The sequence below is a fragment of the Xiphias gladius genome, chromosome 7, assembly GCF_016859285.1.
Source record: "Xiphias gladius isolate SHS-SW01 ecotype Sanya breed wild chromosome 7, ASM1685928v1, whole genome shotgun sequence".
NCBI lineage: Eukaryota > Metazoa > Chordata > Actinopteri > Istiophoriformes > Xiphiidae > Xiphias > Xiphias gladius.
The window spans coordinates 27,662,260-27,685,585 of record NC_053406.1 but is presented as its reverse complement, the minus strand read 5'-3'; the positions used below and the strand labels follow the sequence as shown (position 1 = coordinate 27,685,585).

At 47.7% G+C, this 23,326-nt stretch overlaps 1 protein-coding gene across 1 annotated transcript in view; it reads right to left on the bottom strand.

The window, feature by feature from the left end:
* Positions 1–6,305: 6,305 nt before the first annotated feature.
* Positions 6,306–23,326, bottom strand: part of LOC120791939 (latent-transforming growth factor beta-binding protein 1-like) — an 82,511-nt gene continuing 65,490 nt past the window's right edge. The window contains exons 21-36 of the mRNA XM_040130817.1: positions 22,797–22,916; positions 22,559–22,678; positions 17,662–17,784; positions 15,830–15,961; positions 15,123–15,248; positions 13,727–13,867; positions 12,800–13,042; positions 12,007–12,078; positions 11,311–11,439; positions 10,912–11,052; positions 10,480–10,632; positions 10,203–10,316; positions 9,888–10,071; positions 8,894–9,201; positions 7,566–7,718; positions 6,306–7,389 (exon numbers count right to left, since the gene is read on the bottom strand). Coding sequence (XP_039986751.1) covers positions 7,247–7,389; positions 7,566–7,718; positions 8,894–9,201; positions 9,888–10,071; positions 10,203–10,316; positions 10,480–10,632; positions 10,912–11,052; positions 11,311–11,439; positions 12,007–12,078; positions 12,800–13,042; positions 13,727–13,867; positions 15,123–15,248; positions 15,830–15,961; positions 17,662–17,784; positions 22,559–22,678; positions 22,797–22,916 — 2,402 coding nt within the window. The 3' untranslated portion in view covers positions 6,306–7,246. The remainder of the gene's footprint in view (positions 7,390–7,565; positions 7,719–8,893; positions 9,202–9,887; positions 10,072–10,202; positions 10,317–10,479; positions 10,633–10,911; positions 11,053–11,310; positions 11,440–12,006; positions 12,079–12,799; positions 13,043–13,726; positions 13,868–15,122; positions 15,249–15,829; positions 15,962–17,661; positions 17,785–22,558; positions 22,679–22,796; positions 22,917–23,326) is intronic.

The window sequence follows — 23,326 nt, the reverse complement described above, 5'->3', positions numbered from 1 at the left end:
CACACACACACACACACTCCTAATCTCAGACTCAGACGTACAGGCAGCTCTGATCATTCTCGCCTACATCTGCTGTTTCATAAGAGCTGCATAACTAGGTTGCCTGCGTTTGTCAGTCTCCCTGCCTGTCTGTCTTTCTGCCTGCCTGCCTGTCTTTCCGTCTCCCTGTCTACCTACCTGTGTCTCCCTGCCTGTCAGAGAATATTCCGTCTCACTGATCACTGTGGTTTAGTATCTGGTCCCCACGTAGACCGTCAGAGACGTTTCCATGCAACAGGTTCAAAAATTCATTCATGTGCAATAAATGTTCCAATCCACCATAAACTGTCTCTCGGCTTCCTGCAGAGTTTAGCACTTTATTTGATCTCTGTTCTTATTCTTGCTGTTTTTCTTGCTCTTATCACACAAACCTTTTAATTGTCGTCTATATCTCATGAGTAGCACCAATAATTTTAACGTCTTCACTTGTCTTACTCTGTTTTTATTTCGACTGACGTTGATCTAATTGCTGAGATGTTCCACTGAATAAGTGAAAAGACGGACCTGCTGGTGGCCCTAGAAGAAAACTCGGGGACCTGGGGACCGGCCATTAGTTGCTGAGACATTTCAGGACGACGGGCAAACTGACAGGTTCGAACCCTCGAGTCCTGCTGCACTCAGACCTGGAGGACGACGTCTGGGACCCTCTGGTCTGGTCTTTGGAATCTGTCCCCCATCCTTTGCATCAGAAACATGTCGGCAAGGGATCTTTTCATGGTCTGTATGAACAGCAGGAATGATTAAAGGAAGCAAATCAAAGGATTTGTTTGAAGACAGATTTGAAAATATAAGCTTTTTTTTTTTTAACTACAGAAATACCGTTCAAACACTGCGGCGCCCTGCAGGTCTTTAAACCTCCCCTTACAGATGAAACACAGAATCCAACAGTCAGAAAGATAAAAAACAACAAACAGCTTTTCAGGAAAATCGAAACAGACTCACTGGTGGATGTCTCCACAGCTCCGTCCGCTTAAATCCCAAAGTAAATAACTCACGAGGAACGAATCCAGCAGATGGCTGAAAATCCAGGGTATGAAACGTTGTTCCTAAAGGGCCGTGGTCCAGAGTGGGCGTCTCTGTACCGTCCCAGTGAGAGTGTGGGGAGGGCAGGGCGAATATTAGGGATACAGTCCTGGCCGCCCCACAGCCTGACAGAACCTCCACCGTGTTTTACCGTAGGTAGGCTGCTCTTTACGTCTGTGGGCTTCATAGAGGTACAGAGGAGCTTCCTTGCCGAAGAGCTCTACTCTGGTTTCATCTGTCCATAGAACATCATCCCAAAAAGGCTTGGGCTTAAATTTGAAAGTTTTTGCAAACACTCGACTCGTCTTTTCGTGTCTTTCTTGCAGTAGTTGTCTCCTCCTTGGCCTTCGCCCATGGAGCCCTACCTGGTTTACTGTGGGTCGTATGGTACGGGTTTGTGTCAGGTGTACGTTGTATGTCTGTGGACATTTTGTTAAATATTTTGATGATACAAAACTGGTTCATTTGCTGGTATCTCTGAAGCTATTCTAAATTCTGTACTGAAAATTCAGGGGCGCCAATCATTTCAACCAGGACTGTATTAATATTCTCGAGAAAGAAAGATGACCTTACTGCTGCCTCTCAAAATGGCCTCAGCGTGCTCTGAGTTTAACGCCAGTTTCGGAGGATCACCTCTGTTACCGGGCGTCGCTGGTAGGCCCTGCGGGTCCCACACCAGGAGCTTGTGTGTTTCATGTCATCTCAAGCCACTGCAGCAGTAAGGCAGCGAAATGGTCCTCGAGTGCAGTGAGGTCATGTGAGTAAAAATATCCTGAGCTAAAGGGAGCAAGTCCGGATTCCCAGAGCCAAATCCCTCTGTGAGCCCGACGGCGTTCACACAGCTGACCCACTCACCTCCGTCGGATCTGGGTCAACGCCGCTGCCTCGGCCTCACCCCGGCTCGGCCCCCAGCAGGACTCGAGCACACTTCGTCCTCCTGCTCTCAGAGGACAACTGTAAAAAGCTCATCCCCACTTCTCTTCGCCTCCGTCTCAGTTACTGTGCTGCCCTGCAGAGGCCGGAGGCCGGGAAGTGAAGTTTGAAGCCTCTAATCCAAACTCCGCAACACGTATACGAGTTTCTTTAGGTGGATTCTAAGCACCGCCACCGACCTTGTATAAAACCCGAGAAGAAGAAAAGGCCACAGGGGAAAACACGTCTACCAACGCTCGCTTTTCCTTTCGAGCTAACGAGCAGGTTTAATCAGTTCATCTTCAACTTAATATCTAAATATCTTAATATCTAACCTCATCCATAGAATTCGCCTTCGATCATTCGCTGTCCGTTCCATGTTTTTCTCCTTTCTTGTTCTGTTGTTTTATTTCACGGGTCTGACTTTTTATGTGTATTTTATCTTTGGTAAAGCACACGGTTTTGCCTTTTTGTACAAAATCTACCATATAAATAGTACATACATATACGTTCTCACACACACACACACACACACACACAGGGATGGACTGAATTCTATGTAGCAGCATGTTTGGATGTAATTGTCATTTTTCAGTTTTTAGATCCAGACACTGAAATATGTTGTGATTTGAAACTGTCTCTGGTGGATGAACAGTTGTAGTTTTCAGTGCCGTGTGTGTGTGTGTGTGTGTGTGTGTGTGTGTGTGTGTGTGTGTGTGTGTGTGTGTGTGTGTTGAACGAGCAGCACCGGCCGTTCTGTTAAAGTGAAAGCTGATATTCCGCTGGCTCTCAGTTTCAGCCTCAGTACTGGGTGAACCTCTGTAATCCCATTAAGGCTGCCTGGGGGCTAACGTTTGTGTGTGTGTGAAGGGATTGGCCTATAATATAAAGTGGCTTACAGATCTGGATCTACATAAACAGTGCAGGCATTAGGGTTATGGAGCCAGGTGGAGGACGAGAGGGGTTGTCAGCGCCCGAGGTGCCCGGGCCACAGCGAACGCTGGGTACGCGAGGCCAGTGTTAGCAGCAAGCTAGTGCAGACCTCTGCCGCTGGACAGTGGGTCAGTGAAAACCGACAGACACTGACTCACATCAGCAGCGGGGAGGAACTATCCACGTCCTTTTACTAAAGGTAAAATCAGCTTTATTTGTACAGCCGCTTACGACACGTGAGGCCGTGGACCCTCGACCTTGACGCCTGCGATGTCACAAAGGTTAGCCACAGTTTGAGCAGAAACGATTCTGCAGCTACGCTACACTTTCGTCGCACTTCCACGTAGGGGGGTGGGCGCCCACCATCGGCCCCGTGCCGACAGATCACAGGATAGAAACGCGAGGAACGGATGATACATTTGGTTTAATTCAGCAGACGATCGAGGCTGCGACTCTCTGTCTGTTGCTGGAGCAGAACAGGAAACAGTCCGGCCGTCTGTTAAAACTGGACTAAATTTCAGTGGAAGGTTTTATGGATTATAATCATTATTTGAATGACGCTTGATGACTGTATTTTGAACATATAGGCAGACAGGACGGATTTCCTGGCAACAGCACTAAAGCAGCGAAATGCTTTATGTGCATCAGTGTTACACGCGTGTTGGGCTCATTAGACAACAGGCCCCTGGGCGCAGACATGGAAAAGGGCCCCCACCCTCCCACATAGGACCCCCCAGACTGAAAGAGACACAAAACAACTTGTCCTTTTGCATCCCTCGGTGGTCCTCGTCCTCCTGTCTGTGGTCGTTCCGTGTGTCTTTGCGGACTACAGCCGGGATTAGTGCAAGTTTTCCCTGAGCAGACTGACGGCAACTTGCTGTGAGCGTCACGTCTTCCCTGACCAGACCTTTACCAGCAACCCCCGGTGGCCGCGCGCTCATGTCCTCTCCGCGCTCCGTCCTACGCACCAGACAACGACAGAGACGGACAAAACCCAGACGCAGCACAGACAGGTTTCACTAAAAGTGTGTGCAAATATATTTTCATTTCTTGTCATACAAACAATGATAAAAAACAAAAAAGTGAATTATTAACCATAAAAAGGAACAGTTTAAAAAAAACCAGAGACTACAATTTAAACAATTTACAAAAAATCTCCTGTGTGAACATGAGGCCGGTCTCTGGCAGGTACAGTGCATGTTATACATCAAACATTAGGTGCTGAGGAGGAAGGTCCATCGTGTTGGATTCGGCGTGTTAACTACAACGGAGAGTTAATAATGAAACAAACACGCTCTCCTACAGGCTGTGACAGCGAAACAAGGAGGACTATTGCGGAGGAATGTGAATTACTATATACACAGTATGACTGAATGCAGCTTCCAGTACATTCAGGAGGGGAAACGTGGGTATTGTAGTATTAAGAGCCCAACTGACAGGAAAAGAAAACCACGATCTCTGAAATAATGGAAACTGGTGGTCAGGACACAAATCTGTACGATGGTCACAAAGTCCAGGGAGAGTCCCCAGTTTTTCTGCTCGGCGACATTCAGGAGCTGGTGAAGGAAAACGCTGAAAGGAGAATATCGAACGGGGAAGAACGCTTCTCGCCCTCTAACCCCGTTACACACGACGGGTTTCTGATATTTTGTGGGCAATTTTTGTAGGATTTTACGGCAGAAGTAATAAATTAAATTACAATGTAAATCAAGTGAATTAGCACTGTGTGTGGTGACGGCTTTGAAGCGGCAGGAGATAAAACTAAACCGATCAACTGGGGACTTCTGGACTCACCGCCGTCACTATTCCAGCGTCTGCAGACCAGTGAGCCGCTTGGTTTTCAGGCTCTTCCGGTTCTTCGTTTTCCAAACGCTTTCGTTAGCCAGCGAACTGATAACGAGCGCTAACTTCAGCTAGCTCCACTGATGGCGCACGGCGGGAACGTCTAAATGTGGGTCGCTGCTCGGTGGCTAACGTTTTAAGATCCTCGCCTCAGCAGAACCTTTCTGGTGTTTACCGTGGGGCAGCTGTCGTGCTAGTAAATAGCTGTATCGTCAGATGCTAGTAGCTGTTGGAGCCAATGTGGAAAAATGGCAAAATGTGGAGCGTGTTTGTAATTAAAGCTACGTTAGTCGATTTCAAAAAAATGTAAAATAGAATAATAATAATCATTCATTAATAAAGTCCGACAATATTTTCTGTTTTTTTTTTTCCTTCAAATGTTTGTTTGATTGAACAGATTGGTGTTTGGTGTGATGATTAAAAAAAAAATCATACAAATGCGGTTCACACACCTGAACTCCCTCAGTGAACGGAAGTGACAGACCTGTAAGGTGAGTAGAGCTGCCAGTTACTCGATTAATCGCTTAGTTGATTCACTGGGAAAAAAAAAAAAATGGCAGCCACTTTGATAATCCATTAATCGTTTAAGTCATTTTAAAAACAAAACAAAAAACCCCCCCCACCAAACAGTCGATATAGTTCCAGCCTCGTCGATGAAGATTTGCTGCTTTTCTTTGTTCTTATCTCAGAGTTTCCCAACCTGGGGGTCGAGGCACCCTAAAGGGGTCCCAAGTTCTCCTACACTCGTTTCAATCCAATCTCTGCTCTCTCGTGAAATATCGGACAGTTTGACCTCTGGGCGACTCAAAATGTGTTTAAACGAGACAATCCGGGAAACTTGGAGGTCAGAACATGTGACTTATAGATTTCCGACACCTGTGGTGCTGGGTCACAACTAGACGCTGCTTTATTTTAAGCCAGACAGGGCGCGAGACAAAGTCTTATGAGATGGTAAATTGAATATCTTGGGTTTTGGACTGTTGGTTGGACAAAACAAGGCATTTGACGACGTCACCTTTGGCCTCTGGGAAGAGTAACAGGCATTTCATACGGCAAACAATTAATTAAAGAAATCCAGAAAGTAGACCGAAGATTAATCGATAATGAAAAGGTGATGTTATTATCTCTGGTTAAGTCAAAGTCGGTGCTTTTGAACTGATCTGAGTTCAGTGTTTCTCTGTTGTCGCCCAGTGAAGCTTGGTTAGTTTCCTAAAAAAAAAAAAAAAAAAACCACACAAACACACACAACTGTTTCTTCTTCTACTTCTCAACTTCACACGTCTCCAAACTCCTTTCTCTCACCGACAGTAACCTACCAGACCTTTCAATACCATAAACCTCCAGATGGGAGGCTGGGAGCCTAAAACATGCATGTGAACTCAGGGCACAGCTTGGTTCCCGGGGCTCCTCATACAGGGCCAAGCAGGGCTGGCCCGCTTTGTACTACAAGTCTAATCAGAGCTAGCCTGGAGTCTACATCCGGGTTAGCATGGGTTCAGTGACTGGGCTAGCTAAACGGGGCTAGACTGCTTTGGCCTGAGCATGACACTGTTTGGTTTTTTTTTTTAAGAGATCTGCTGTTACGGTTAAAACCACAGACCGGGACCAGGATTTGAGACTGACTGTGTAATAAAATGACTGTACGTACTGTGTAATATACCAACCTAAAAAAAAGGTGGATTTAGTGTTTAGTTACTCTTAAGGAAACTGGAACGCTGTTGTTGGATTAGACTCTGTTAGCTAGTGGGCTAACGAGCTAAGAAAAAACAGAGCCAGAATATTCACTTGAACACTGGACTCGGCGGCTACTACGATCCTTCAGTCCTCCAGTGGCTCCAGAATCATTTTAAATCACCCTTCCTTACCGAGATAGTGAGGAGAATTCAAATTTCAGTTCGACTTCACAGGCTAACGCTAAAGTGAGATAATCTACTGGTTGTACAGTCACTTAATTACACCGTCACCTGATCCTGGTCCCAGTCTGAACTCTTACAACCAAAGGTATTTTCCTCCTTTTTCCTTTTTGCGGAGAAAATCCAGTAAATCTGTTTTCTAGACCCCCCCCAAAAAAAAAAACAAAAAAAAACTACAAGGCAACGTGACCCCACGACATGTACGGAAAAACGCAGACCAACTGTCAGAGAGAGTACGGAGAAACTGACAGCGAGAAACAGAGTAGGAGCTAAGACGGGCTGTAAATCTACTCTTTGATCGGGAGTGACCCAATTTTGTACAAGCCCAGCCCAGCCCAGTCCAGCCCAGCCCAGCCCAGTCTAGTCTAGTCTAGTCCTGCCCAGTTTAGTGCAATCTAGAGTATTTCACTCCAGTACATCTTTATCCTGGTTCAAGTCTAGTTTGTCAAATCTGGTCCTATAGTAAAGCCCAAGCCAGTTTATTCTAATCTACTTTAGCCCAGTCTGCCATTGTGTAGTCCAGTCTTAGATTCTCTAGACCAGTTTATACTGGTCTAATGGAGTCCGGTCTGGTTTGATGGGGTCTATGCGGCCACGCAGTGGTTCGGTCTGCGGGACATGACGTATCCCCTCCTGCAGACGCAGCGAAACGAGCCTTCGGTGTTCACGCAGCGAGCGTTCACGCACGGGAAGTCCAGGCTGACGCTGTCGTCACACTCGTTTACGTCTGCAAACACACACAGATACTTCTGGTTAAAATTCCCTAATTACATAAAGACTAGGTTCATAATCACTGATTCATCATGATAGAGTGGAAAAAGAAAAAAGAAAAAAACTGAAAAGTAAATAGATAAAGAGGAGGAGCGAGTTTAGTGACAATTGAAAGCGGCCGTCTCGTCGTACCTATACAGGTCATGGAGGTCATGTCCAGTTCGTATCCTTGGTAGCAGTCACAGGTGTATCCCTCCGCGACGCGGATACACCTGCCGTTCTCACAGCCGTGCAGTATCCCACAGTCCTCTGCTGCACTCAGGCTGGCGTAGGAATCAAATTGCCCTGGAAGACAAGACGAGAGGAGGAGATGTCGGAGGGAGACACAACTTTTCCCGCCCTTTTAGTTTTTAAAACTTGAAATGCAGATTTTGTTTAATCTTTTCCACTAAAAGTGTGAAATCTGCACAAATTTGAATTAATTTTAATTAACATGATGCGATTCTGTATTAGCATGTTATTATTGCCTTTTTTTCCTTTTCTTGTTTGCGTCTTTTTCTTGCTCTGTCTTAAATTGAGTTGGTCGGATGGAGACTAATTCAGGTTGTAGGCAGAAGCAGACAGACCATCATCATCATCAACACCACTGTGGTGGCAGTAAACCTGCCAACGCTGTGATGTATGTGAAGGATTTCACTCTTTAAGTGTTTATTTGACAGAAAACTGTCCAACAGATCCTGCACAACTGGTTCTATGTTGAAAATACATTGAAAGTCATTAAAATAAAAATCATAATCTAACAGACTTTTCTATGTGGTAACAAAAGTTCATCCCAGAGCGGTTGCTTATTTCCAGATCAGCGTGATCCTTCATCTGGATCTGGTTTCTGAGTCCACCTGATGGACCTAAATCCAGTACTCCCTCTCTTTTAGCTCTGGTTTTGGTCTCCACCAGCTCCCGAGGGAAACCTCTGGCTCTTTAGCAGCTAAACGCTCCACTATGTTCAGCAGCTGGTCTCTGACTGGGTCTGTCTCTGAAAACATCTGCCCGCTGTATGAGAGCGGTGAGCGTGAACCAGAGCAGTGAAGTTCTGGTCCGGACAGATAAACGATGAGCTGGGACTCACTGTGACGCTCCGTGAAGCCGAGATGAGCTGCAGGTTCAGATGAGGATTCTCTGAAGCTTCATCGCTACCAGAGACTCCTGTCACGTCGTCATTTGATACACCGGTACTATAAATACTGTATATCTATTGATGCTGCTTTAATAGGTCACAACGATCTGTTAGATGTTCCGTTTAACAGCCAAAACATCCTCCATCATCCTGAACTGTATGAAATCCAAAGGATTTCCCCTTCAGGCAATCAGACTGATAGCCTGAAGGGGATAATTCAGCTGAATCCAGATCACCAATGATTAACTCAAGAGTTTGAATGAGTTTGACTTATATTCTTTCTCCTCGACCATGACTTTGTTACTGAATAAGAAATATTTCAGGCTCAGGTGGGGTGAAAACTCACTCTCATACGCCCTCCACGGTGCTCCTCCTCCTCCTCCTCCTCCTCTCCTCTCAGTGAAGGAAGGGAACGGTGGGCCCGGCCTCCAAGTCTCGTCCTCCTCCTCCTCCTCCTCGTCCTCCTCCTGCTCCTCGTAGGGACCTCCGGGCAGCGGGGCCAGGCTGAGGGGAGGACCATCAGGCCTGGACGGAGGAGGCGGCTGGGCTCCGAACGCCGTCTCAGACCGGGGGTCCGCTGGGAGGCCGAAGGATGGAGGCCGGGGCGGGGAGCCGTCAGGGGAGCCGTAGTCTCCCTCAGAGTAGTAACCAGTGCTGAGGGACGGACACAAACGCAGCCGTTGACGTGGAAATAAACAAGTACAAAAACATCAACCTGCACCTGCTGATAATTTCATTGGCTGGTTCCCGCTTGCTGAGGCTGCGAAAGGTCGATTAATGTTAGTTGAGGTGAGTTTAGAGTCAGTGTGGGTGAGAATACAAACAGAATATCACCAGACTCTTCCTTTACGTTTAGTTTAGTTTAGTTCAGTCTGGAATTACAGAGACGCTTTTGATCCAAGTGTCTTTCTCCCTTTCCAATGAATCGGCTGATTTCACAGCAGTTTCAGTCGCCACTGTGACAGAGGACATTTCCACTGAACACTGAGCGATGGAGTCAAACCGCAGGAGCAGGACAGGGTACGAATGTGATGCATTCGCAGCGTGTCAACATCTGGCTAGGGCGAGTCTGAAACCTTCTTCCAGAAGTGGTTCAGGCTACCAAACTGTAGCCTGCTGGAGCTTCTCCGGTGCATTTACACTGAGCAGACGTTGGCAAATGAAACACGTGAAATACATAAAGAAGGGTTTCTTTACACATAAGGCTGGAGGATGTTCACAGACCTCTGTTCATTTGCTGCCGACATTCAGAACGGCACTTTTATTTCATTTTTCCGTTCACACAGACACGCAGACGTAATTATCGTCTGTCCGTGCATCTAGTACGTCTACCGCCTCACCCGTACTCGGCCCGGCGATAGCCTCCGTCCGGCAGGCTGAAGGAGGCCGGCGTCCTCCCTCTGAAGCCCAACCTGCTGCCCCCTGCCGGAGAGTAATCGTGATAGTCAGGACGACTGAAGTCTCTGCTGGGAACAAGAGCTGGGGGGAAGGAGTCCGGGCTGTAGGGGGGGAAATGTGGAGGGGCTGAGGAGAGGAGGAGAGAGGGGAAGGAAACAGGCGTTGATGGGACGCAAGAAGTCGCAGAGGCGAAAATTTAAAGACCAAATGCATTTACAGTCAAATAAATTAGAAATAAAAGAAGAAACTCTTCGTACCGCTCGCTCCTCCCCGTCCCGCTCCCAGTCTCACTCCTGCGTCTGGTCCTCTCGAGTCCGGAAAGCTCGGAAACATGGGCGGAGGACGCGAACTGCACAGGAAGGCGTGGTCCTCTGCGGAGACACGGGGAGAATGAAGCCAACACACGATATCAGAGCGGCACTGATTTGGTTTCCGGCCAGTCCCGGGCAGCAGGACAAGCATTATGTTGTTTTATCAACTGCTGCCCTCTGGTGGCCGTAAACCACTTACTGCAGCTTTAATCACCATCTTTACCGGAGTCGGTGGACGGACAGAGGGCACACTCCATGCCCCAGCCCTCCCCGTACAGACAGCAGCAGTCGGTGAAGGTGAACTGGGCTCCCAGCAGAGGACTCTGACACATCATGTCCGCTGAGAGGTGCTGCCAGCACACAGACAGGTTCTCATCTGGAGGAGGAGGACGAACGACAAGAGACGTGACTGCACATTTTATCTCTGGCCCGATCACGTTCACAGGCAACGCACAGCGTTTGAGGAGTGAATGCGTTTAGAGAGAGGATAGAGGGAAAGAAGAGAGGGGGGCGGGGAGACTAGGACAAAGAGGACAGCGAGGAAGAAGAGACGGCAAATGACAGGTTGTAAAGACGGGGAGGAGAGAGGACGAGGTGTGTAAACATGGAGCAGGGGGATGGAGGAGGAGGAGGAGGATGAAGGCAGGCGTCTTACCCACAGTGAGGTGCGAGGAGTTGACGCAGTTTCGTTGCGTGTCATCGAGCACCAGAGGAGGCTGACAGCTGCAGTAATATGAACCCACCGTGTTCACACACACTCCTCCGACGCAGCTCTCCTCCTCACATTCGTCGTGATCTGAGACGGACAGAGACAGGTACCGTTCGTGAACGGCCGTTTCTCTTAACGGAGCCCGTGACTCCGACGCGCCACTTTCACAAAGGCTGACAAACACCCGACCCCTCGCGCGCTTGGCGCGCGGAGCGTCTCCCCGACTACGGCTCCACGCAGCACACCTGCTGGGACTGGCTTCCGTCTGCAGGTGGGAGCCATTCAACAGACCTTTTAGTCTTATATACACTATATACGCGCGTGTGTGTGTGTGTGTGTTCATACCGACGCACTCCAGCAGCGTGCTGTTGTAGACGTATCCGCTGGGGCAGTAGCAGTTGTACCCGGGGATGTTATTGACACACACTCCGTTCTTACACACCTCCGGATGGAAGCGCTTACACTCGTCCACATCTGGGGACACAGGCAGAGAAGATACACAGCTGTATGTTCAGCGGCTGTGGGCACACGGCTCTCCTGTGCAACGAGGAATGATCAGCAACGTCTCCGGTGCGCTCACACTTTCAGTCCGACCAGCAAATAGACTGGTTTAGAAAGCTCAGGCTTTCTTCTGCTACAGGCGTTTAGCAAAATGTGCTAGTCGGGCAGAGTCTGTATAGTCGTGTGAGTGCTGACACACACGTTCTAGAACAAGAGTAGAAACAAAGTTCGATGCTGCTTAAAGTAGTTGGAGTTCTGAGTTTCTTGCCTTTCTGTCATGCTGAGACTCAGTGATGTTACAAAATATAGATGAACTGTGCAGAACAAAGAAAAGTGATCGTGGATTGACTGTAGTCTCTTTTACTATCACTCTTGGAGTAATCATACTACAGTTCCCATCATGCTTTGGGGACTCAGGGAGTTGGTTGTGGGTTTTTACCTTCAACCCTGTTCTTGTATTTAGCCTATATTTGTTTACAATCTGTGAAACTTGCAGTTTGGAAGTAATCTGTCTGTCTGTGTGTGCGTGTGTGCGCGTACCTCTGTAGCTGAAGGCTCCTGGTCCAGTGGTAACGTATCCTCTCCCGCTGGGACACAGGGACAGAAACTCGGCTGCAGAGAAACATCCCCAACACAGAAACATCATTAGTGTCAGATAACGAACTGAGACGCTGCCGGACAGGCTGCAGCCTTCGTCATGAACACACAGAACGCGACACTGGAGGAAACGTGATGGGATCGTTAAATTTAAAATCTCTCTGACGCTCTCAAAACAGCAAAACTCCGAACCTCAGATTAATATCAAAGCCACAGCAACAGGTTAAACGCAGACAGAGAGACATCAAACGTGCATCTTGTTGCCCCTCGTCAGTCATTTCATCTGCTCAAAGAAAATAAAGTCAGAAATCAGATCGGCTGTCGACGCGTGACGCATCTTCAACTTGGAGGTAATATACAACCGAAATCAGGACACAATGGTCACGGTGCATTAAGAACAACACCCCGTGTCAGACCGGTTGAGCAAATGCGCAAATGTGGGGCAGAGCCGATGGTCAGTCCAGCAGGGGGCAGGAGCAGCCTCTGCGGACACGTCTCCGCCTCTTATTGGACACACTTTTCAAACAGCGAAACGGCAGAAACACTGACTCCATCCTGCTTCGTCTGACCAACACCCCGCGTCTGGGGCAGAATGCCGCAGACTTCCAACACGTCTTCCAGGTCAGACCGTCTGAAATGTTGAGATGCTGATCGCGTCGTGGTCGCCGGAAACACCTGTCACTTCCAGCAATAACCCGGCGGCCCTGCTGGACTCCCTGTGTCCCCGGTGTCTCACCTGTGTCTGCGCGGGGGCAGGCGTGGTACCGGCAGCTCAGCCCCCAGCCCTCCCCCACCGTGCAGCAGCACTCCTGCTGGCTGGTGTTGGAGGCCAGCAGGCCGCAGGTTCCTCGCTCGGACAGGTTGTAGTAACACTCCCTCAGCTCGCCGGGACGAGCTGCGGGGAGGGGGGGCGGCACCGGATCCAGCTCCACCGCGCCGGCGTGGAAGGGAAAGGAGGGGTAGCTGGGGACCGTCTCTGCTGCAGGAGACAAAAGGAGAATTTAATGAGTAGAGTTTAGTTAAGAAGATCCACTCTACACGTGTATGGTTCTCTAAAGCAGCGGTTCCCAACATCCAGAACCCAATGCGCTGATGAGGAGCCGCAAACAGATTAACCAGTTTCTGCTGCACTTCTTCATCTAAACAAAGAGCGAGAACGGGACCACAGATCGAATCCTATGATTAAATGCCTCCGATACTTGTTTCAAATATCAATACTACTGTCAATAGGATCGGTCCCCGAAAAGAGACGCGTTCAGAAAACAGACAATGAAGCCAACAACTGTTTGGGAAGGGAATTTACTGGCATTTCCAGTCAGTCAGTAATTCCTGGTCAGATCAGTAATCAGTTAACGTGACCTGGACCCAAGCGTGGATTACCGAACAGGTCAGAGGGGTCAGGGGCCCCAGGGCCCCAGCAGAAAATGGGCGGATGGATTGTTCTGCTTTAGAAGATAAATCATTTGAGTAAACATGAGAGAAGCTTTTTGACTCTTGTCCATTCTGAGTGGATGAGTTTCCTGTTTCTGCAGAGGCCAGAGTGCGGAGTAAAGAAAACTGTACGTCATCCTCATCATGTATGTTTTCTAGTGTGTGTGTGTGTGTGTGTGTGTGTGTGTGTGTGTGTGTGTGTGTGTGTGTGTGTGCGCGTGTGTGCGTGCACCTGGTTGAACAGTGCTGACACACGTTCTGGTCGTAGTGTCAAACTCTCCCGGGCCGTCACATTCACATATGAAGGATCCCTCCACGTTCTCACAACGGGCCGAACCACACACACCCTGCAGAGACACACACTCGTCCTCATCTGAGAGACAGAAGGACAGACAGAGAGAGAGAGAGACAAGAGGGACAGACACAGTGTATGAGAAAACATGGCTGCCGGCGTGGAGGACCACTCCCTCCCTCAGTGCCCACAGTTTGCGTCTGCCGAGAACCTTTCTTCCAAACTCCAGGAAATTAACGTCGACTGGTCAGATAATGAAAAGCAGGACAGTTTGCATCTGTCTGCCGCGACGCGAGAGAGTCAGACCGGACACCCGGCCTCAGATTTCTTTCAGTCCCTCTCTGTCTCTCCCATTAAACAAGTGATTATTTTGATTTGTGTGTTGATTTGTTGTTATACTCTTCTTCTTATTACTAACGTTGTTATTGCGTTCGCTGGTAAACCCTGCACGTATCCACACAAACAAAATGAAACCGTCCTGTTTACTTATTCTTTCTGGTGATGCGGGACGGTTTTAAAAACCTGCTTCATTTTCTCAAGTGGGAAGTATTTTTTTTCCCATCATGCTGAGATTTTACAAAGAGTGGCTGTAGAACCACTGGAACAGCTGGCTCTGACCAGTACGGGTCTAAATATATACCACGGTGAAACGCAGACGGTAACAACACTGTCGACAGCTTCCACCACCATGAGAGGACGCAGATCACAGCACTCCCGTCGTCATCAGAGGTCTGATTCGGATTGGCCACAAGGGGGCGCCTTTCCACCAGAGGCAGAACAGACACGTCAGGACCAGGGAACCAGGGAACCAGGGAACCAGGCTGCTTGTCTGCTGAGCCCTGGTTACAGCGCAGCGGCAAGTTAACATATAGAAGTGCCACCGGTTTTCGCTTCACATGAAAACCGGCTTCCGTCACGTTTTTCCAATAGAGGGAATGAATTTGAGTGCTCAGCCTCAAAAATCACATCAGTTCAAAAATGGAAAAAGGGTTTGCACACCACCGCAGCAAAACTACCGGCAGAACCTTCACGGCTGATGGGTCTTGACCATAGGCCTTCATCAGAGCATGAAAAGTGAAAAGCAAAAAGCTGCTCATGCACAAGTCCATCAAGGCAATGGCCTGAGTGGACGCAGGTGCGCAGCAGACCACTCCCGAAGGGGTGCACACCTTCACGTACCCACAGGGGGCGAGTGAAGGGACCAGAACTCTGACAGAGTACGGTCTAGTATAGAGAAGAGGTTTCAGGGGAATCCCATCGCTCTGTCACTTTGGACAGAAGCGTCTGCCAAACAACTGTATTGTGAAATGTCTGTGGCTGAGGATAAAACACGTACCCACGCAGGCTTTTCCATCAGCGGTGGAGGTGAAGCCCTGGTCACACATACACAAGTAGGTTCCGATCAGGTTCTGACAGAAGGCGTGATCCCCACACACCGTCTTATTGGCACACTCGTTGATATCTGAGAGAGAAGGGAGAGGTTAAGTCTGACATGTATGTGGATTTTTTATGTAGCAAGTCGGGGGGGAATGATTCAAAATAGACCACAATACATCTGAGATGAAGAAATTATGCAGATCGGGGAACAACCACAGCGTGCGAATCAGAGCAGCTGGAGACGGTTAACAGCTGTCACGAGTAAGATTTGTATATATTTTGGCTAATTTGGCTTTGGCTAAATGGACAAGACGAGCGATCTGAAACTGACCCGTGTGTTCTGTATCTGATCAGTTTTCAATAGGAGTCCTCCCTGTTTTCTGATCTGTCTCCGTTTGTTGCTGCTGCTCTTCCCCCATCTGTTTCTCATCAACTATCATTTCCGGAGAATCCTTTCACTTCCCCGGAGGGCTCTTATTGCGAAACATTTGCAGGAAATGTTGAGTTTCATAGCGAAACGAAATGACCTCAGTACGTCAGTCTCCAGGTGTGTAATGTTTACGACCGGTCATCACTGACCCTGAGCACATACTGTATCTGAGACCCAGAGGGAGAAAATCAGGAATTTTAAACATAGCGAGGTTTATGATGTGCGGACACACTCACCTACACAATTGCCGGTGTGTGTCACCTGGTAGCCCGGCTCGCAGGAAGTGAGGCAGCGGTACGAACCAATCGTGTTTTCACAACGCCGCGACCCACAAACTGACCCTCCGGACAAGACGCACTCGTCAACATCTGAAAGAGAGAGAGATGTGTTATCTTGTGATTTTTCAATTTTTTTTTCTTTTGTAAATAAAAATTCAATAATACGTCATTTGGCTTTGGAAACTGTATAACTTAGATGTTCCTGCCAATAAAGCTCATTTGAATTCAACTGAGACAGGAACATAGTCTGTCAACTCAAGACAAGTGTTGAGGCCTCACAGCTTTGTGTTGGTGTGTCCTTGTATCTTTGTCAGTGATGGTAGAAGTACTCTGATCCTTTACTAGAGTAAAGTGCAGGAGTATAACCAGCAAAATGTTATTACACCTGCACTGACTGACTTTTCTGGCCACTTGTTTTCTGCAGAACAAGCTGTGAACACACCAGGGACATATCATCAGTTTCTAAGTTGATATGTTGAACTTGTTTGCAAACACTGTCTGTTTCCACATCCAGCAGCTACAGAGCAGCATGATAATTCATCTGGATCTGGTATCCGAGTCCACCTGATGAATCCAAGTCCAGTGTTCCCTCTCTTTTAGCTCTGGTTTTGGTCTCCACCAGCTCCTGAGGGAAACCTCTGGCTCTTTAGCTGCTAAACGCTCCGCTACGTTCACCAGCTGGTCTCTGACTGGGTCTGTCTGCCGTTTGCTGCTGAGCTGGTAGTGGACAGTGGATCTTTACAGATTTTTCTCTGAAAACATCTGCCTGCTGTATGATAGCGGTGACCGTGAACCAGAGCAGTAACATTGTGGTCTGAACAGATAAACAAAGAGCTGAAACTCACTGTGACGCTCCGTGAAGCCGAGATGAGCTGCCGGTTCAGATGATGATTCTCTCTACCACACTTTCACTGTTTTCACATTGTTTTTTCAGGCGAGAACAGTATTCGTGATCTTATAATATTGTATATTATGAAAATATACATTATAACTGCTATAAAGTATGAAAAGTGAAAATACTCATGATGCTCTGGTGGATCAACCACTGGCTCCTTTTATGGAAAAGTCAAGGAATAAAGAAAGTGGCAACACAGGTGTTTTTTTGTTTTGCGTTTTTTTTTTCCAGTAACTGACGAATAAAGCATAATTCAACCAGGAACTGATGCTGAATATTCTAATGTGGTGCTGAGATATGAGTTACTTGCTTTGTTTCACTGAATAACGATTTGAGTCATGCAGTCAAATTCATTTTATATTGAGTTGAACCAGATTTTAATTCATCATCCGACCTTTGTCATCATCAGTGAGAACTATGAAGTCAAGCCCGTTTAACAAGAACCCAACAACCAGAACGTACCAGTAATTGCACATGGAAAAAATATATATAAGAAAGTCCATGTCATTCCTGATGGAAATTTTTGGAAAGAAGACCAAAGGGAAATTATGAGCAGATATTTTTTAGCCCCAAACAGATGGACTGGTAAACACAAAACTGGACCACACAGCTAGAGGAACTGTGGAGAACAATCTACAAACTACTTTCATGTTTTCATCCCTGGTTAGTGAAGCGTTGGACTGAGCTTTTTCATTATTACAAATATTGTTTTGGAGATATCGTAACAGATGAATCCTAAGTCTTCAGCACTGGGAGTCATCCCCGAAGACGCACGTTTGGGTCAGTGGTTATGGCTATGGGTTAGAGTATGTCTCCAGGAAATTAATGCACGTCTATGCAAATGCAACGTCCCCAAAAGTAACCAAGGTCAACGTGTGCGTGTGCGTGTGCGTACCGAGGCAGGTGGTCTTCTCGGGGTTGGCGGTGAAGCCAGTTTGACACTGGCACTGGAAGGAGCCTTCGGTGTTTACACAGCGACCGTCCAAACACACACCTGGCTTCACACACTCATCCACATCTACAGAGAGGGAGGGAAGCCGTCACTACGTGTAACACAATCACATACACACACACACACACACACACACAGTATACACGTCGACACGTTGCCATGAGGACAGGCCAAAGATGACATCAGCATTACATCAGCGCTAGAAGCAGAAACACAGATCAGACCTGAGCTGCTGGCAGCAGAACACCGCGAACACTGAGCTCTGTGTGTTCCGGACTGAAAACATCGTCTGCAGAGCCTCAAACATCCGACAACAGAACCACAGTCACGTCTGACTGGCTGCTGCAACTCTAACACACACTGCTGGATCTCCTTGGATTATTACCTGCTCCGAGTGAACGCACAACCTGGAATATTTATGGTTCTAGTTTGAACGGAGCTACAGTAGAGTCCGTCACACTCGCAGACTGAAATTCCTACGCGTTGCTGTGATTTCAAGGCAGCACCTGAAACTAAAGAGCTGCGTGAAAAAGAATCAATGAATAAAGTTCATTTTGAATTCTACAGTATGCCGCCCCCCTCGGAGGTCGACAGTGTTTAGATGCCCATTAGCTCCTGTAACAACAGTAGATACTCCTCCTGGGGTCCACTGAAATACACGTACTTCATACACTGAACCGAGCACTTTATTAGGAACACCTGTACACCTGCATATTCATGCAATCATCCAATCAGCCAATCACGTGGCAGCAGTTCAGTGCATAAAATCCTGCAGATACAGGTCAGGAGCTTCGGTTAACGTTCACATCAAACATCAGAATGGGGGGAAAAATGTGACCTCAGTGAGTTTGACCGTGACATGACTGTTGGTGCCAATCGGGCTGGTTTGAGTGTTTCTGAAACTGCTGACCTCCGGGTTGATTTTTTACTCAGAATGGAGCCAAAAACAAAAACATCCAGTGAGCATCAGTTCTGTGGACGGAAACACCAGAGGAGAATGTCCAGACTGGTCGGAGCTGACATAAAGGCTACGGGAACCCAGATAACCACTGTTTACAGCTGTGGTGAGAAGAAAAGCATCTCATAATGAACAACTCGTCCAACCTGGAGACAGATAGGCTACAACAGTAGAAGACCATGTCAGGTTCCAGTCCTGTCAGCCAAGAACAGAAATCTGAGGCTGCAGTGGGCACAGACTCACCAACACTGGATATTTGGAGACTGGAAAAATGTAGCCTGGCCTCTGATGGATCTGGATTTCTGCTGAGGCAGCAGATGCTCGGGTCAGAATCTGGTGTCAACAGCATGAATCCATGGACCCAATCTGCTTTGTGTCAACAGTCCAGGCTGCTGGTGGTGGTGGTGGTGTAACGGTATGGGGAATGTTTTCTTGGCTCCACTTTGGCCCTTTAATACCAACCAATCGTGGTTTGAAGGCCACAGCCTGTCTGAGTATTGCTGCTGACCATGTGCTTCCCTTTATGGACACAGTTCACCGTCTTCTAATGGCTACTTCCAGCAGGATAATGCAACATGTCAGTGACTGGTATCATTAACATGACAGCGAGTTCAGTGAACTTCAGTGGCCTCCCCAGTCACCAGATCTGGATCCAGTAGAACAGCTCTGGGATTTGGTAGAACAGGAGATCGGCAGCATGTGTGTGCAGCTGACAAATCTGAAGAAGTGATGTGATGCAATCAGGTCAACATGGACCAGGGTCTCAGAGGAAAGTTTCCAACATCTGTTGGAATCCAGCACACGAAGAACCGAGGCTGTGTTGAGACCAAAGGGAGGAACTACCCGGTATCAGTGTGGTGTTCCTAATAAAGCGCTCAGTGAGTGCATTTTTCTGGTTATGGGTGATACTAATCTGAATTGTGTAATGCATATTATATTTTACGCCACATAAAAAGCACACACCTGTTGCTGATCATGTAATGAACGGAGGTAAACACCTTGTTCACTCGCAGATTTGTTGTCATGTACGACTATTCATAAACGAAGGCGATCTAGACGTGCCCTTGTGATCGCTGGAATTTCTACGGTGTAGAAGTGTACGGAGTCTTTCTGCAGTTTTTTCCTGCTCCAGCTCAGAGGCCTGGATGAATGAGCGCACAGCTGTGCCCTCGACAGTCATCTGCTGATTAATCAGTGAAGCAATTTACAACAGATGTCCTGACCACAAATAACACTGGGATTAATCGCCAGGCTCTCGTAACTGCACAAACCGGTCAGAAACCGCTCGTTTCGGTGATATTATGAGGAGGTGCCAGCTCATGAAAAATTGCTGTATGAGGCTGCACGTTCCGCTTCGTGTGTGAGCAAGTTTAATTCGCAAAAATATCACCAGGAGAAAAAGAAGCAGAGCAGAGCTGTACTGTGACAGAGGTAAAGGAGGCCAAAGGGGTCCGGGTGGGAGGTGGTCAAGTCGACACAACAGTCAAAGAGATGGACAAGAGAATGTAACGTACAGCGGGCGATGTCACACTGTCAGGTGTCATCCCGGAGGATGTTCACCTGGACAGAAAAGGATTTTCCCGACAACCGCCGAGGAGAATCGGTTGCCAAAATGTCTGACATACAGAGACAAGTTTCATTCGTAGCTCAGGGAAAACTCTGAGGTACACGGGAAGCCAAGGAAATGTGATGCCACAAATTCTCTGAAATCACTAGTATGTGACACTTAGGAACAAATCTGTCTGTGGGATTGGTTCATGCATGAGCAGGGATGAATCATGGCAATTATCTAATCTGAGTTTTATCAGTGCGTTGAAGTACTTTTGTCTGGTTTTTGATTTACTGGTTCAGACAATAACAGACATAACTAAAACTGAATTACTAGAAAAGTTACTCTATCACACTAAATACAGAGATTGCGATGCAAAATTACACATCGTGTGGGACGGAAGAATTAAAACAAACAAAATATCACATAAATAGGATCCATCGCGTTGAACGTGGCCTGACTCACCGATGCAGGACGTCCTGTTGTCACTCAGTGTGAATCCCTGAGAACACACACAGGTGTAGGATCCAGGCGTGTTCACACACTCTCCTCTGGAGAAACAGAAATCTCCCTCCAAACACTCATTAATGTCTGAGGACGCACACACACACAAGCGTTAAATGGAGCTTCTTAACGCGAATCTAACAGATTATCTTTATACCAACAGTAAAACCCTGTGAATATTTCAAAGTGCTGCAGTGATGTTAAAATGTAAACAGGGGTACATCTGGGGACAGAGACAGAGAGAGCAGCGGAGCAGTCAGTTTTATGTACAGACGCAGACACAGAGAGAGACAGAGAGACAGAGGCAGACACAGAGAGAGACGGACAGAGAGACAGACACAGAGAGAGAGAGACAGACACAGAGAGAGACAGAGAGACAGAGAGAGAGAGACAGAGAGAGACAGAGACAGAGAGAGAGACACAGAGAGAGAGAGACAGAGAGACAGACACAGAGAGAGACAGAGGCAGAGAGAGAGACAGACAGACATAGAGAGAGAGAGACAGAGAGACAGACACAGAGAGAGACAGAGGCAGAGAGAGAGAGAGACAGACAGACATAGAGAGAGAGAGAGAGAGAGACAGACACAGAGAGAGACAGACACAGAGAGAGACAGACACAGAGAGAGACAGAGGCAGAGAGAGAGAGAGACAGACAGACACAGAGAGAGAGAGAGAGAGACAGAGACAGACACAGAGAGAGAGACAGAGAGACAGAGAGAGAGAGAGACAGAGAGAGACAGACAGAGAGAGAGAGAGGCAGAGAGAGAGACAGAGAGAGAGAGAGAGAGAGAGAGAGAGAGAGACACAGAGAGAGACAGACACAGAGAGAGACAGAGAGACACAGAGAGAGAGACAAATACAGAGAGAGACAGACAGACAGACACAGAGAGAGACAGAGAGAGAGACAGAGGCAGACACAGAGAGAGAGAGAGAGACAGACAGACACAGAGAGAGACAGAGACAGAGAGAGACAGAGAGAGACAGAGAGACAGACACAGAGAGACAGACACAGAGACAGAGAGAGATACAGAGAGAGAGAGACAGAGAGCGACAGAGAGACAGACAGAGAGAGACAGAGACAGAGGCAGAGAGAGAGACAGACAGACACAGAGAGAGACAGAGACAGACACAGAGAGAGACAGAGACAGAGAGAGAGACAGACACAGAGAGAGAGAGACCACTGACTTTGGAAACAACCCACGTCGCCTCTACTACTCCCCTCGCTACCTGTCGTCCTCTCGTCTCACCGTCAGACTTCCCTGTCAGCAGTAATGCTTCAGTTACAGAGAGAAAAGTGCTTCCTCGTCAGGGCTCCTGTCACGACCGCTACCTTCAACACGGCGGCCATGTTTTCTGTTTTTGTGGTTGGAAGATTCGATTCATACGCTTTATACTGGGATGACGTCGTGCGCGTGAAAAACAGCTTTTCCTGGCTCTGGGTAAGTTTTACAAATGTAAAACCTGTGTGTTGTCCTGTCAACTGTCAGACAGCAGGGCTGACCGGTGCCGGGACTTGGGACATTGTTTTACCGTCTCAGACCTGTCTTAACCCTCAGTCCGGCTTTTATGATCTCAACCAAGTGCAGTTGCTCTTTCTCTCTCTTTCTACCATGTTCATACCATATCATGTTGCTACACTGAAAATACATTATAATTTATCTGTATAGTTTTTGTATCAGATCACTGTTTGTTTATCTAGACACGTATTAAGTGATCTGAGGACAGATAAACCCAAAACAGCCTGTTGTATTTTATTTTTACCACTTTTACTTATTATTTCAACTGACCACTGATACAGCAAGAGTGTGTGTGTGTGTGTGTGTGTGTACCTGTACACACTCCGTCCACGCTGTGGTATCCCTGCTGACAGCCCACACAGCTGTAGGAGCCTTCAGAGTTCACACACCGCTGACCAGGACACGACTCACTGTTCTCACACTCATTTACATCTACAGAGAGAGAGAGAGATGGGGGGGGGGTGAGAGAGGGCAGAGTGTGTGTCTGTGTGTGTGTGTGTGTGTGTGTGTGTGTGTGTGTGTGTGTGTGTGTGTGTGTCTGTGCGCATACCTGTACACTGTCTGTTGGTCAGCGTGTATCCTTGTCGACAGGACACACAGCGATACGAGCCCACAGAGTTCACACACATCTGACCAGGACACTGAGACGGCTCCGCACACTCATCTACATCTGAACACACACGTACGACATATAAACATGTCAGTGAGCTTTAGAGGCGCCGGTCGCTGGATTTGCCTTCCTTTGGACGGAGACAGGCCAGCTGTTTCCCCCCGTGTCCGGTCTTCATGCTAAGCTAAGCTAACCAGCTCTGGCTGTTCTCAGAGAGACAGAGGACTTTTCCCTTAAAACACACTTCCTTCTGCAGCGTGTGCAGGTGTTTGTTGTCTCTGTGTGGTTTTTTTATTAATGAGGATTTACCCAAGTGTCAAACTGTTAAGGAAGAATCCGCTACACTGACACGGAGTCAGTTATGCCGCTCTAAATAAAAATACAATCAGACTAATAATTGTTATTATTAATGAGCATGTAAACGTTTCGTGCAGAACAACCGGGCGTGAGGAATTTAGCCATGTGTTCAC